Raw genomic sequence first — 14,874 nt, 5'->3', positions numbered from 1 at the left:
TTTTATGGCTAATATTATTGTAAAAGTGTTAGTGAAAATAATGAATGGGTTAGTGGAATTAATTACGGATTAGCAATTAATGTTATAGGTAAATAATTAAATAGTGATTTTAATATCTAACCCTTAGTGAATACTTTGGGTTAATGTTAATTGAGTTTATCTAGTGTTTAGGATTATGGGTAAATACTTGGGAACCTTAGAAATGTTATGGGTTTTCCATGGGTTAGCTTTTGAGCAATTTGGGAGCTAAATGTGAGTCCAATATTAGAAGTAAAAAGTTGTCAATAATGTGCAATGTATTGTTTTTACAGTAATGCATTACAAGGTAGAGTCTAGGAGACCTAGTGCTTAATATCCGCGCAGCCAAGGTGAGTATTCTACTCTCTGATAAGTATTATTTTCATATATGATGAATTGCAAAATATATATTGTTTTACAAACTTGAACCAACTGTATGTTGATTATGAACTGTTTTGGATGATTTGAGTACTTTTGAGCATATTGAAATTATGATGATGTTTTGAAGTATGAATATGATATGTGGAGTTTAAATGAATAGAGTCACTGTATGTTATGGTTGTGAGTTTTAAAAGCTATGATTGCAATGAAACATGAATATGATTTTAGAGTGAGTTAAGTTATGCAAATTGTTTAAGAAATGACATGGGGAATTGTTTATGTTTTTATAAAGAAAGCATGTATTAAAGATATGATTCATGAAATGAAATGTATATTGTTTTAAGGCATGAGACATAAGCATATGAACGCTAAATATGCATCGAATGAGGTTCATAGCCCACGAAAAATTATCCATGGGTTAGATTCCCATGAGGTGTGTACTTGGGTAGATTCCCTTGGGGTACTAGTACTTCCTTGGATTAGATTCCCTTGATGTATTCACGAAGTACTTACTTGGGTTAGATTTCCTTAAAGTCCTCAACCATGGGTTAGATTCTCATAACGTGCCTACTTGGGTTAGATTCCCTTAAGGTACTATTGCTTGCTTGGGTTAGATTCCCTTGAAGCACTATACTTGGGTTAAATTCCCAAGGCATAAAACAATAAGCATGAGCATGTACAACATTGTTTTTATATTATGAGTAGTTTTGCTAGACGTATTAGTATGCATAAGAATCTCAATGGAAAAAAGCTTACGTATATTTCTATCGGATGGTTACATGTCTTATATATATAATAGTTTTACTAGACGTATTAGTATGCATAAGAATCTTAATGAAAAAGAGCTTATGTATATTTCTATCGGATGGTTGCATGTCTTATATATATATAGTAGTTTTACTAGACGTATTAGTATGCATAAGAGTTTCAATGTAAAAGAGCTTATGTATATTTCTATCGGATGATTACATGATTTAAATGCTATTGTTTTCTAAGTCTCACTGCATCAAAAGTATTATAATAGGTAAGGATGTATATAGTTATTCCCAACAATGAAACTTCTACGTATAAGTTCAATTGCATAGTATGTTTTAAATGTTATCTATTAGTCAGTGTTTGCTATATCAGCTATGGGGATTTTCAAACAAAAGTTTATAAAATTAGTGGCTGTTATAGTGTACGCATAACTAGAAAATAAAAGTTGATTTTTTGCGAAAACTCAGTGAATAGTATACCTCTGAGATCTTAATGTATTTACTTATGCTAAGACGGTGGGCTCATAATTCCACTTGTGCGGATGCGGCAACCCTTGCAACCGTGTAGACGTTTATACTTTAGTTGCAGGTTTTGCGGATATAGATATTGACTCGTCCATCTAGCGTATGAGATGCTATGATTGGAACACATTGCGACAGTCATAAGTCACGGACTCATAGGTAGTCCGTATTTTGGGTATTTTAGTTGTGGCTCGTGTCCTACGTGGCATATGTATTTATTGAGCCTGTATTTTAGTATGTAATTAGTGTAATGTGTTTTATAAGTTTTAAATAAATAGACTTGTAAATAGCTCTTGTTGTTGATAACAATTATGTATTAGATGTAATTTCGCTATTGATATGCGTTCTGCTGCACACTAATATTTATATTCCGCTGTGATAGATATAACTCTGAATATCAGGTACATATTATAGAACATGTACGTTATGTTGGCTAAGCGACAAGTAGTCGTGTCACTGTGAAGATCCGTTTGTATATTTTCAAAAAAAAAAAGGGGGGGTCGTCACATCTAGAGATTTTGTTATTTGAGAGATATAACACACCTAAGTTCTTTAGCTGACATATGTCTTCTAGAATGGATCCTTCAATTTTATTGCCACCGAGATATAATCATTGTAACCCCTCCAATCCCCCAATTGTGGATGGTATGTTTCCAGTGGAATTGTTATTTCCCAGACTAAGCAAGGTCAAGCCTTTTAAGGAACCTACACTCATGGGAATGTGACCCTTTATTTGGGATTGATATGCATAAATGCTGCTAATGGCGGTTGAAATGTTTCTAATGGAATTAGGAAGAGTAATATCCAAGGGATTGTAGGATATGCCAGGTTTTTCAAAAATTTACAACTAGATAAAGATGAAATGAAATTAAGCTATTGATCTTCAGGCTCTCCCGTTAGTTGATTGTCAGTCAGAACAAGGTTTCGAAGGTATTTTAATTTGAAGTGTCCAAGACTTGTGGGTATTGGTCAAAGAATAAGTTTGTATCAATATCAACGTCGGTGAGCTTAGAACAATTTGAAAGATATGATGGGATGGGACCACTAAATTTGTTGCCACCAAATTATAGAAATTCAAGACTGGGTCTGGAAAATCCAGAATCTGAGAGAAGATTGCCATATAGGAAATTATTTACCAAGGAGATTAGTTGGAGAGAAGAAATGTTGAAAAGGTTTTGGGGGATTGCCCCCGTGAGATAATTGAATTCCAAATTCAATATCAACAGATTTGAAAAGGATTTGGAATATTTATTTTATTTTTTCCCATCCAAAATCCTTTTGTCATTCCTTATATGGTTCTCATAAAACACAGGATTACAAAGTATTCATTGCTGGGAATACAAATTTGATCTCCTTCCATACTTCACAAGCAGCAGCTAGCTCAGGACTCCATTTACTAGAATGAAGGAGAGACATATATGAAGTGAAACAATATAAACGGCAAGATTTTTTTGGCGTTTGAGATTATATTAATTTTATGTATGTCCATGAGAACTGTAAGGAGAAAAAAAGATGATGCTCAAGAAGAAGAAGTTAGAAAATTTCAAGCCATTTATTTAAACATGAAAAGTCATGCAAACATAAAACATATCACTTGTAAGTACGCTAAGAAATTAAAATGACAACCACTATAAAACCCAGATAAAATATCAGCCACCCCTGTTTCTGTTTTCAGAAAGTGTCAATTGAATTTTTTTAAGTTTGGCAAGCACATCTTTGATATCAATTCTTTCATCTGGCAACTCCTCAGAACACCTTAAGCCTAATTCCATGATGGATGAAAGAACACTTTGCATGATAGTTACATCTCTTCCATTTTTTGTTCCCAATAAACCATGATCCACAACTTCTATCATCCTGTCGGGAAGTGATGCATTTATCCATTGCCTCATAGTCAATTCTTCTACGAAAATGTCGTCGGTAGCCTTTTTCCTTGTGATCATCTCCAATAATATTATACCGTAGCTATAAATGTCGCATTTGACGGACACTTTTCCTTCAAAACCATACTCTATCCAACGCTCGTAATTATGCAAAAGGCCTCTAAGTTAGTAATGTAAAAAATAAAAAATAAAAAATAAAAAAAGGAAGATGTCCACACATATCTCAACCACAAAGAAGAAGAAAACTGTATACTTACATATTGATATATATTACATATATGCAAATGTAAATCTAAATATGCATTCATTGTACCCATATATTCAACCATTTTTATATATATATATATATATATATATATATATATATATATTTGTGTATGTAAATATGTCAACTAGACTACATGAAGAATAATCATAATTATATTATGAACAACATTTGATAAGTGCATATACTTTATGTGATAACTCTTGTTTGTTTGGAATCATTGTTTTGGGAAATTCTTTTCACAAATAAATATAGCTTTGACATGGTCAAAATAGGCTGTCTAAACCCAAACATAAATAGATCTTCATACGGACGTGCTGTAACGTGCATATACATTTGTGTGTTTGTTTCACTTTCATTTAATTTGGTATGACCAAGGAGATCGATGGATCAACAAAACTAAACTTTTCTGGTCAATTTTAGAGCAACTGTTCCAAAACATTGTGTATTCTCAGGGTTTATGGAGTGGGCGTAAGACAAGGCAAACCATAATAGTTGTTAGATTTTAGAATTACTTCATATTAACCTAGTGAGCAAGCACCATATAACATAATTATCTAGCTTTTGTACAAATATTTCTTTTAACATATTTTAAAATAATTAGCAATCAATGCATAAGAATTATAAATAGGTAATTATCCATCAACTAAATCATAGTTTGTGTAATTTTTATTGTTAACGCACATAGATATGAACATAAGGCCTATATAAAATTGAATTATGGAAAATTGACATTTACATTAGTATATATTCTTCAAACTAGCAACTATGGTTGTTCTTGACGTTAGCCACTATTAGATACCTCTTAGCAATAAAATAAGTATAGGTAAATTCATGTACCTGGTGCGATGTAGCCAAGTGTACCAAGAGTTTTGGTTTGTGTAGCATCCTTGTTTTCGACCAAAATCTTTGCAATGCCAAAGTCAGCCACGTGTGCAACCATGTCCTCATCTAGAAAGATATTGGTAGGTTTCAAATCACAGTGCATCACAGAATTTGATAGACCGTTGTGGAGATAATCTAACGCCGATGCAACATCAACCATAATGTTTACTCTTTGAAGAAGATTCAAGCAGTAGTTATAAGAGTATAACCACCTTTCAAGGCTACCGTTCGACATGTATTGCAGTACTAAAGCTTTGAACTCGGGGTTGGAGCAAGTACTTATGACCTTAACAAGATTCCTATGTCGAATTGTCCGTAAGACCGTGCATTCTGCATCGAAACTTTTGAAAGCGCTCGACAATTGTAAATTTAGAACTTTAACAGCAACAATTGTCTCGTCAAAAAGCACCCCTTTGTACACAGAACCAAAACCTCCCGTTCCAAGCAAGTTACTTTCACAAAAGTTGTTTGTTCCTTGGCAGAGCTCTTGATATGATATCATTCTATGCTCAAATGCATGCAAAGTATTAAATAAAGTTGGAACCTGCAAGTTACTTTCTCTATGTCTTCTCAGCATATAAAGCAATGCTAGACAGAGTATGAACAAAGCAATGGTAGGAAGAAAATATTTGAGTAGACTTTGTTTCACCTTTGATCCTTTGGAGCCTGAGTTTGGGCAAGGTAGAACTCCAAAAATTGGATTCCCACAAAGCGCCTTGTTTCCTGAAAATGATTTTGCTGTGAAGTTTGCAAAAGGTCCACTAGATGGTATCTCTCCAGATAGCTTGTTAAAAGACACATTCAAATATTTGAGCTGTGAAAGTGCCTCAAGAGACTTTGGAATTGCACCAGACAGATCATTGTAAGAGAGATCTATGATATCCAATCCTTTTAAGTCTCCAAAAGAGTGTGGGATTTCTCCTTGAAATGAGTTCTTTGACAAATTAAGATAATTTAGGCTTTCAAAAGCTCCAATGATGCTTGGAATGTCTCCCATAATTTGGTTACGAGATAAATCTATGTGTTCAATAACTTGCAATTTTTTCATGTTTTGAGACAAATATCCACCAAGGAAATTCGATGATAGGTCCAAAAACAATAGATTCTCAAGGCTCCATAAATTTAATGGTATTGGTGATTCCAACCTATTAGAACTCAAGTATAGCTTTTGCAGAAGACTAAGGTTCGAAATGCAATTTGGAATGGATCCAGAGAGTTTGTTCTCTGAGAGATATAACTCACCTAAGTTCTTTAGCTGACATATCTCTTCTGGAATGAATCCTTCAATTTTATTATCATCAAGTTCCAATCTTTGTAAATTCTTCAATCCCCCAATTGTGGATGGTATGTTGCCAGTCAAATTGTTATTGCCCAGCTCAAGCCATGTCAAGCCTTTTAAGGAACCTATACTCATAGGAATATGACCTTTTATTTTGCTTTCAAATAAAGTAATGGTGTGAAGGGTGGTTGAAAAGTTTCCAATAGAATCCGGAAGAGTAATATCCAAGGGATTGTAGTCTATGGTCAGTTGTTCCAAAACTCTGCAATTAGAGAGAGACGAAAGGAAATTAAGCTCTTGATCTCCGGGCTCTCTTGTTAACTGATTCCCATCCAGAGAAAGTATTTGAAGGTATTTTAAGTCTCCAAGACTTTTTGGTATTGGCCCAGAGAGTATGTTTGAAGCAAAATCTACTGTGACGAGGTTAGAACAATTTGAAAGATACGATGGGATGGGACCACTAAATTTGTTGCGAGCAAAAAATAGACATTCAAGATTGGGGCAGGAAAATCCAGAATGTGATGGAAGATTGCCATGTAGGGAATTATTGTCCAATTCGATATCTTGTAGAGAGGAAATGTTGAAAATGTATTGGGGGATTGCTCCTGTGAGATAATTTGAATTGCATGCAAAAATTTTGAGATTTTGAAGCCCCAATAAATCTCCCGGAATGCTTCCTTCAATGTTGTTAATCTCAATGGTGAACGTAGATAACCTCGACAAGTTAGTTATGGTAGGAGGTATATTGCCAGTTAAGATGTTACCTCCAAGATATAGCTCTTCAAGCTTTTCTAAATTCCCAAAACTTTCTGGAATACTCCCATCAAATCTATTGTATGATAGAGATAAGAGTGAAAGTTGTCTACAATAATTCATTTGTGAAGGGAGCCGACCACTGAATTTGTTGAGAGAAAGATAGAGCACTTGAAGTTTAGGACAATGGGTGCAGAGATCCATTGGAAGAGTTCCTGAGATGTGATTTTCTGTAAGAGCAATTATGGTTAGAAAGGATATGTTAAAGATGCCAAGAGGAAATGGACCTGTGAGACTGTTGAATTGCAAATTCAAGTACACTAGCGACGACATGTTGCCAATAGTTGATGGAATTGAGCCCATAAGATGGTTTTTACTGAGATTGATCTTCCGAAGCTTCAGGCAACTATGCAGAGTTGGAGGGATGCTACCTTCCAATTGGTTGGATGGCAACCAAAGTATTCTCAAGCGACGTAGGCGACTGATCTCATGAGGCAGAAACCCAATGAAGCTGTTGTTGCGTAGATCAAGTGAGACTAGGAAGGAGAGGTTACCAATATGTGGAGAAATGGCGCCTTGGAGTCCCATGTAGGAAAGGTCCAAAGTAGTGACTCTTTGCCTGCGTTGGCTACATGAGACCCCAATCCAATTGCAGAAGCTTGTAGTTGTGGACCAGTTACCAGCCAAGACAGTTTGGTTTGGACCGGAAGTGATTTTAGATTCGAAGGCAATGAGACTTACTTGATCAGTAAAGCTGGTGGTGGAAGATTGGGCCAATTGAAGCACTAAGAGAAAATCGAAGAGCAAGAGAATGGAGGGCCTTTTTAATAGCATCATCATGATTGTGTTCCAAGAGAGAGAGGAAGAGAGTGAGAGAATTTATAAGAAAGAAGGCGTGGAGATAAATTATAAGGTGTTAAGCGGCTTTTATAAGAGAATTTCAATCCTGGGGGGAAATTAATTGAAAGGAAATGATGATATGAGTTGAAGTTGTGGGTTTTTCCCTCTTAAACACTTGGAAGTCCATGCATATTCCTCTTCAACAATTGGCTTTGTGATTCGGAAGTCTAAGCACCAAGTAATTATGCGAAAGGGAGATGATGACAAACAAGAAATAAAGCCAATTGGCTTTGGCTTTGTTATGGTTTGAGACTTCTAGAGTCTTATAGTGGAGAGACTCTAGACTTCAAGAGTCTTGTATAATTAGGTCTATAAACACCAGCATTCTATCATTAAATTTTGAAAAAGGGCAGTAAATAGGAACTTAGTGTTGTATTAATTTATTATTTTTTGGATGTGATAGTATAATATCTTTATGTTTTGGGCCCATAATGGGTTTGGTCATTTTGTAAATACTTAAAAAAGTCCATACTCTCACCTTATATACGAATGAAGTTGGCCGGCTAATTAAATTTCAATATTACTACCATTTGTAGATTATAGGGTACAGAGCAATAGACTCCTCCACACTCAAGAATGGAAAGCTCATTTCCAAACATGGGAGATATTCATTTCTTTCTCAATACTTGATTTGCGCATGCTGCAAAGAAGGCGTAAAACATTATCGTTTAAATCTAACACTAGCTCACATGTTAGGCCAAGTTAAAAAGAAAAAGAAAAAAGAAAAAAAAGAGAGAGAAGAAGATGTGATCCAAAAGAAAGAAAACTCCATTTTTGTCGTAATGTGTGGTAGAATGTTGATTGTTGTTACAAATCCGATAACTTATCATAATTATGTTGTTGATTTTACTACACAACTAATTAAATCCTAATTATAATTTACTATCTTACAAAAAAGATTAAACGAAATTAACCATATTATCTATTGGGACTTTGGGAGTAATCTATTAATAAAACTTGAACATAAAAACTTGATTAGTGATTTTACATCTCAAAAAGATAGAAAAATGATTTTTAAATTAAAAAAGGACTAATTTTATCTTTTTGTCGTATGCCTCAATTTTCATTGAGCCACCTTCCTTTAAAGATATATGTTAATTTAATAAATTCAATTCAATAATTCAAATTTAAAAGAAAACTTTGTTGTGTATGCATTGATGTTTCTATTTCATGCAATTTTAATTGAGTAATGCTAGATACTATATATTTTTTTTTTATCCCACAACGCTAACGTGGCAGTTTCAACCAACCTTTGGACCAATCCTCGTTTGAAAAAAAAAATCCCGAGTAGTAGAGCATGGTGATCGAGTAACAAATCAACGTGCCGAGTAAAACATTTTTTATTTTTTCTGCATTATTCTCGTTGATGAACTCCACAAATATGTTCTTGATACAATTAAAAGCTTTCTGTTTTTTCCTATTCTAACACCACAGTTAGTTTTTTTTTTTTTTTTTTTTTTTTTTTTATTTATTTATTTGCGGTTTGTTATTAACTTTTCTTTTTGAACATTAACTTTTCTTTTTGAACATTTTGGTTAAGAGTAATATACAGATGATCCTTGGTAATATAATAGTTTTGTCCTCTAATTTCATGGGGAAAAGGGCTTGGACATTCTCAAACAGGTAATTGAAGGGGGGCCAAGTTTGAGTCTTGAAAGAACAATCCCTTAATATATGCATTGAGGATTTTATGTGTTATAACATGTTGATTTTCTTAGCCAATCCAAAAAGAAGAAAAGATAAGAATACATTCACCTCACAATCAAAATCTTGAGCTTTATCTCTTCTCTCTCCTAGTATCCTTCTTCTTCGTGCAACCGATGAGGGAGGAGGAAAGGGTCTATTCTCTTCCTTCTTCTCCTCTCTCATTTCCTTTATGTTTTTTTTTTTTTCCTGTTTTCTTTGCTTTGGTTTATTTCCTATCCCTTCTAGGGAGTTTTGTTCCCCCAGACTAGATTCGGTGGTGGTTAATGTTCTCTTAATCCTTATAGGACTATGGAAGTTGCTTTTTAGTTTTTCTTTGTGCTTTTTTCTGTTGGTTTTCCTGGCAGAAGGCTACACGGGTCGTCTGTGTTGGGGAACGGCTTTTCTGGTGTGTCTCCGGCGAGTTTTTTCTGGCTGTGCTTTTTTGATGTCTTCTTTAAAGCCAGATCTGTGTTCTTCGGCTGGGTCGACCCTCATGACACACGCCTCTCTATGGTGGAGATCGTTGGTTTTGGCGGTCGTCTGCTGAAGAGGGAAGTCCCCGATGAAGGCGCGTGTTTACAATTTACACGCGCTGGTGCCGGTGACAGCTTTTTCCCGACCCCGGTTTTGTTTGGTTTCTGTTTGGGTTTTTTGTTTGTTTTTCTGTTCACAGTTTGCCTTTGTAATGCTCAATTGTTACTGGACTATTTGTTGGCATAGTAGCTAGATTAGCCATCTTTTTCTTTGTTTAGATTGTGCTTAAACGTAAAGAGCGGCTCAAACGTTGTTCATGTAATATTTGTGTGTTGTTTAGATAGCTGTTTTAAGTCAGATTTTTTTTGGCTTAGAGTGTATGGAGTCTTGTACCTCTATTTTCTGTAATTGCCTTCGGGCGTTCTTCAGTAATATATGGTGACTCTGTGTTATCTGTCCAAAAAATAAGAAGAAAAGATGAACTGAAAATTCACTTTTACCATATCCAATCAAATCTTCTAAAGCAAAAGAATGTTAAATATGAAGCTTTTTAGGTCCACGAGGTATGATATATAGGCATACGAGCAGCGTAAGGAGAAAAAAATGATAAAAAGCTCAAGAGGAAGATGTTAGAAAATCCCAAGCCATTTATGTAAACATGAAAAGTCATACAAACAAAAAACATACCATTTGTAAGTACTTCAAGGAATCAAAACCATATAAAACCTAGATCAAAGATATCTGACGCCCTCGGTTTTGTTTTTAAAAAGTGTCTGTCTGATTTTTTGAAGCTTTGCAAGCACATTTTTGATATCGATTCTTTCAGTTGGTAACTCTTCATTACACCTTAAGTTTAATTCCATGATAGATGAAAGAACACTTTGCATAACGGTTACATCTCTTCCATTTTCTGTTCTCAATAAACCGTTATCTACAACTTTCATCATTATGCTAAAAAGTGATGCATTTATCCATTGCCCCAAAGTTAACTCTCCTACAAATATGTCGTCGGTAGGTTTCTTTCTCGTAATCATCTCTAACAAAATTATACCGTAGCTATAAACATCGCCTTTGATGGACACTTTTCCTTCAAAACCATACTCTATTCAACGCTCGGAATTATGCAAAGAGGCATTTAAGTTAGTAATTCAAAATTTTAAAAGGAAGAAAAAAAAGAAAAAAAAAAAGAAAAAAAAAAAGGAAGTTGTCCGCATATCTCAACAAAAAAGAAGGAAAAAAAAGTATGTACTTATATATTGATATATATTACATACATGCAAATGTAAATCTAAATATGCATTCATTGTACCCGGCCATATACTCAACCATATATATATATAAGAGAATTTCAATCTTGAGGGGGCTGTTTTGGGCGCGCCCAACGTTCCAGTGCGCACAAAGACTACTCTTTTTCTATATAAGTGGAAATTGAAAGGAAATTAATGATCACGAGTGGAAGTCTAAGCCATGAACGTATATTCCTCTTCAGCAATTGGCATTGTGATTGGGGGAAGATATGATGGCGTGCCACGAAGGGCCCAACGTCCACCTCATCCTAATTCATGACACTTGGCATTAATTGGAGGTCGCAGACTTGCCTATCATGGAGCAGTACTGCTCATCGATCGTGGGCATCAGGTACATGGGCAGTAGGAACGCGGGACATCAGCTAGTATACCGGGTAGTTGTTACGTTATGAGCATTAATCTATGCGGGGAGTTCTACGACTCAGTTATCATGTGTGTTAATGGTTAGTTATATTACCTAAATTGCGGGGGAATATGCCGAGTATAAGGGTTTGTTTGGGTTTGCGATTTAAAAACAATGATTTTAAAATCTACAATTTTAAAAAAATAATTTTTAAAAACGCAATTAAGTGTATGTTTGGTAAAATCGCAGTTTAACCTTTAAAATTGTAGGTTAGCCTTTAAAATTATGCATTTTCAAAAAAGCAAACTCTTCCAGTGATTTGAAAAATCTGTTTTCTGCAATTTCAAATCACAAATTTTTTAAAATGCAATTCTCAAACGGTTCATTTTCTGCGATTTGGTTTAAAATCGCGTCTTTTGTTTACGAAATCGCAATCTCAAACGCACCCTAAGTGAAGAAGTAAGAGATTAGTAGATGTATTAATTGAATGAGTAATACTATTTAGTAGGTTGTTATATGACTACTATACAACTGACATGATGCGGCCTTGGAAACCAGTCTTTGGATAAGCACAAGCTTGTAAAAAAAAAAAATTCAGTAGCTCGTTCTCACTTTTACGTCATCCTAATTGTATAGTAGTCGTATAGCGGTCTACTAAATATCATTTCTCTAATTGAATATTGCAATCTAACATTTGTCGTCGTTTGTCTCCCACCCTTAATTGTAGTAATTATCTATCCAATATCTATTCATTTATCTTTAATTTACTGTGAGCTCCTATCAACTTGGTATCAGAGCCAGGTTACCGCCAACCAGGATTGTTTTTTGAGAAATTGGAATAAAAAATGCAGGAGCTGAAGAAGGGGTATGCAGAAGATGGGTGTGGAGTCACAGTCCAACTTCAAGGAGCTTTGAGAATTATTCTCCAAGTCTTTTGATCAAGGCGAATCATCTGTAGGCAAAGAAAAAGGATCATTTCAAATTCAAGGAAATCATTCTTCTAGGCATTCGGGTGGTTCTGACCGAGTAATTTCAGTAAGCTAGAATTTCTCCGTTATTCTGCATGGAGACGATCCCACTGTGTGGATAAACTGGGTAATCCCAATAATTCGGCTACAAACAAAACCAAAGGATCAAAAGGTGTCATTGACTGCCATTTATCTCGAAAGTGAAGCCAACCAATGGTGGAGGGATTGAGCTAGCGAGTATCTACAAGAATTCGAACGTTTAGCGAATAGAGTGGAGGGATGGCGTCAAAAGGAGCTAGTAGGGGTATTCCTTAGAGGGTTGAAGTAAGATTTTGTCTCTGCCATACGAATGTTTAAGCCCAAAGACACTTCATGACACCATTGAACTGGCATGCATGAGGGATGAAAACCTCTCCAAATCACGCAAGACTACATGAAATGATGGGCCAAAAATCGCAATTCACCAATCCCCTGAAAAACGGCTTTAGGGGTGGTTGGCCACCCTCCAACTCCTTTGTTTTTCATTGATTTTTGTTTGTTTGTTTGATTGAACGGTAAATTGGACATTTCAAGAAACAAAAATTGACGTTAAATACTTAACAGAAAGGAAAGAGTAGTGTGGGTTATAATGATGGTTCACGAGGGTAAATGTGTTTTTTCCAAAACTAAAACATATAATATGTATATGCTGTACGTTTGTGACATGATTGGAGTTTCACATATTTCACATATATAATGGTTGTTGACCAATTACTAGAGCCCAAATAATAGGCCCTGGTAAAAATCCTTCAATCAATATTCATTTTTATTTTGTAAGTAGTTAATTAGAGAGAGTTACCCTCCCAAATTCTCGCATTTATGAATGTTGGGAGGAAGCGACAACTAAGATGGATCGGACCGAAATAGAGTAGTTTGGGAAAATAAGTTAGCCATTTCCATAAAAGGCGAATTCCAATCATGTCCTTCAATGGTTTCTCCGTCCTGATTGAGAAGCCGGAGCCATCTGATCCGTTGAAAGGGATCTTCGTTTTTCCTGAATTAATTAATGCAACTTCTATGCTCCTTTTATGGGCTTCCATGCAATTGAACCTTGACTCGATCTGTGTTGATTTTTTCAGAAAATGTAGCAACCAAGCCTGCTTTGCGGAAGGTAGGATCAGAAATTGCCTAATAATATATACCTATATCCATTACGACACGCAAGAGAACTAAAATTAGTGTACAATAATTCAATTTTTGCAATATAAGTATTTATTGAGTAATTTTAAAAGTTCGTCTGGTGTCCTTGCAAAAATTATGACTTTTAAAATTAATATTTGGTCAAAATTTAAGTAGCATTACTCGTATTTATTATTATATTTACTCTTAAACAATACCCTAGTGACTCGCCCGTAAACTTTCTATAAATTTAGTAAAAGTATTACACAGACTCTAAAATGCTTATTTCTTGGTATAGCAGTAAAAATTATTATTTGATGGATGAAATAACAAATTAATGTGCCTGAGCGAAAAGACTTTTGTCTCTTGCATTATTCTTGTCAATGAACTTGACGTCAAATATGTGCTTCATAGTTGATACCACTAAAAGTTTATAGTTCTAAAAATGAAAAATGCCTTTCTAGGCCGTCCATAATTCTAAAAATTTGAAATTGTTGTCTTGAGTTTAATTAAGTGCATAAAAATATTGCAGTTTGAAAAATGCCTTATGATATCAATGAGAAGCATAAGGAGGCAAAAATCCATCATAGGCTCAAAACGAAGATGCTAGAAAATTCCAAGCCATTTATTTAAACATTAAAAGGATACAATTAGAAAACTTACAACTTGTTAGTACTTTAAGAAATTAAAAAGACAAACCATGTAGAACCCAAACAAAGATATTAGACACCACGGTTTCTGTTTTCAAAAAGTGTCAACTTGATTTTGTTAAGCTTTGCAAGAACATCTTTGATATTGATTCTATTATCTGGTAACTCTTCAGAACACCTTAAGCCTAATATTAAGAGGGATGAAAGAATACTTTGCATGACAGTTACATCTCTTCCATTTTCTGCTCTCAATAAACCATCATCCACAACTTCTATCATTCTGTCAGGAAGTGATTTGTTTATCCATTGTCTCAAAGTCAATTCTCCTACAAACATGTCTTCGGTTGGTTTCTTCCTTGTAATCATCTCCAACAATATTATACCATAGCTATAAATGTCACCTTTGATTGACACTTTTCCTTCAGAACCATACTCTATACACGCTCGCAATTGTACAAAAAGCCTTCAAGTTAGTAATTTAAAATTGAAAAAAAAAATGTATTTATGGATATACAGATACTAATTACATATGGTAGAATATTATTTAAATTATGAAATTCACCAAAATTCAATAGATTAAGCTTTTGAAGCAACTAGCAATTTAACATAGTGTCAAAGAAAAAATTTTAAGTTCGAACATTGACTCC

General features: G+C 34.7%; 1 protein-coding gene across 1 annotated transcript; it reads right to left on the bottom strand.

Moving 5' to 3' along the window:
* Positions 1-4,631: 4,631 nt before the first annotated feature.
* LOC133872556 (LRR receptor-like serine/threonine-protein kinase EFR) lies at positions 4,632-7,581 on the bottom strand. Its single transcript, XM_062310117.1, has one exon. It carries the CDS (start codon positions 7,579-7,581, stop codon positions 4,657-4,659), a length of 2,925 nt encoding a protein of 974 aa, XP_062166101.1. The 3' UTR covers positions 4,632-4,656.
* Between the last annotated feature and the right edge of the window lie 7,293 nt (positions 7,582-14,874).

This window comes from Alnus glutinosa, chromosome 7, assembly GCF_958979055.1.
Source record: "Alnus glutinosa chromosome 7, dhAlnGlut1.1, whole genome shotgun sequence".
In the NCBI taxonomy this organism is placed as follows: domain Eukaryota; kingdom Viridiplantae; phylum Streptophyta; class Magnoliopsida; order Fagales; family Betulaceae; genus Alnus; species Alnus glutinosa.
The sequence above is the reverse complement of the archived record's forward strand: the minus strand, read 5'-3'. Positions and strand labels throughout refer to the sequence as shown.

What these genes read in the sequence shown, in the direction of transcription:
- LOC133872556 (XM_062310117.1), bottom strand. Translation starts at nt 7,581, where the DNA reads ATGATGATGCTATTAAAAAGGCCCTCCATTCTCTTGCTCTTCGATTTT.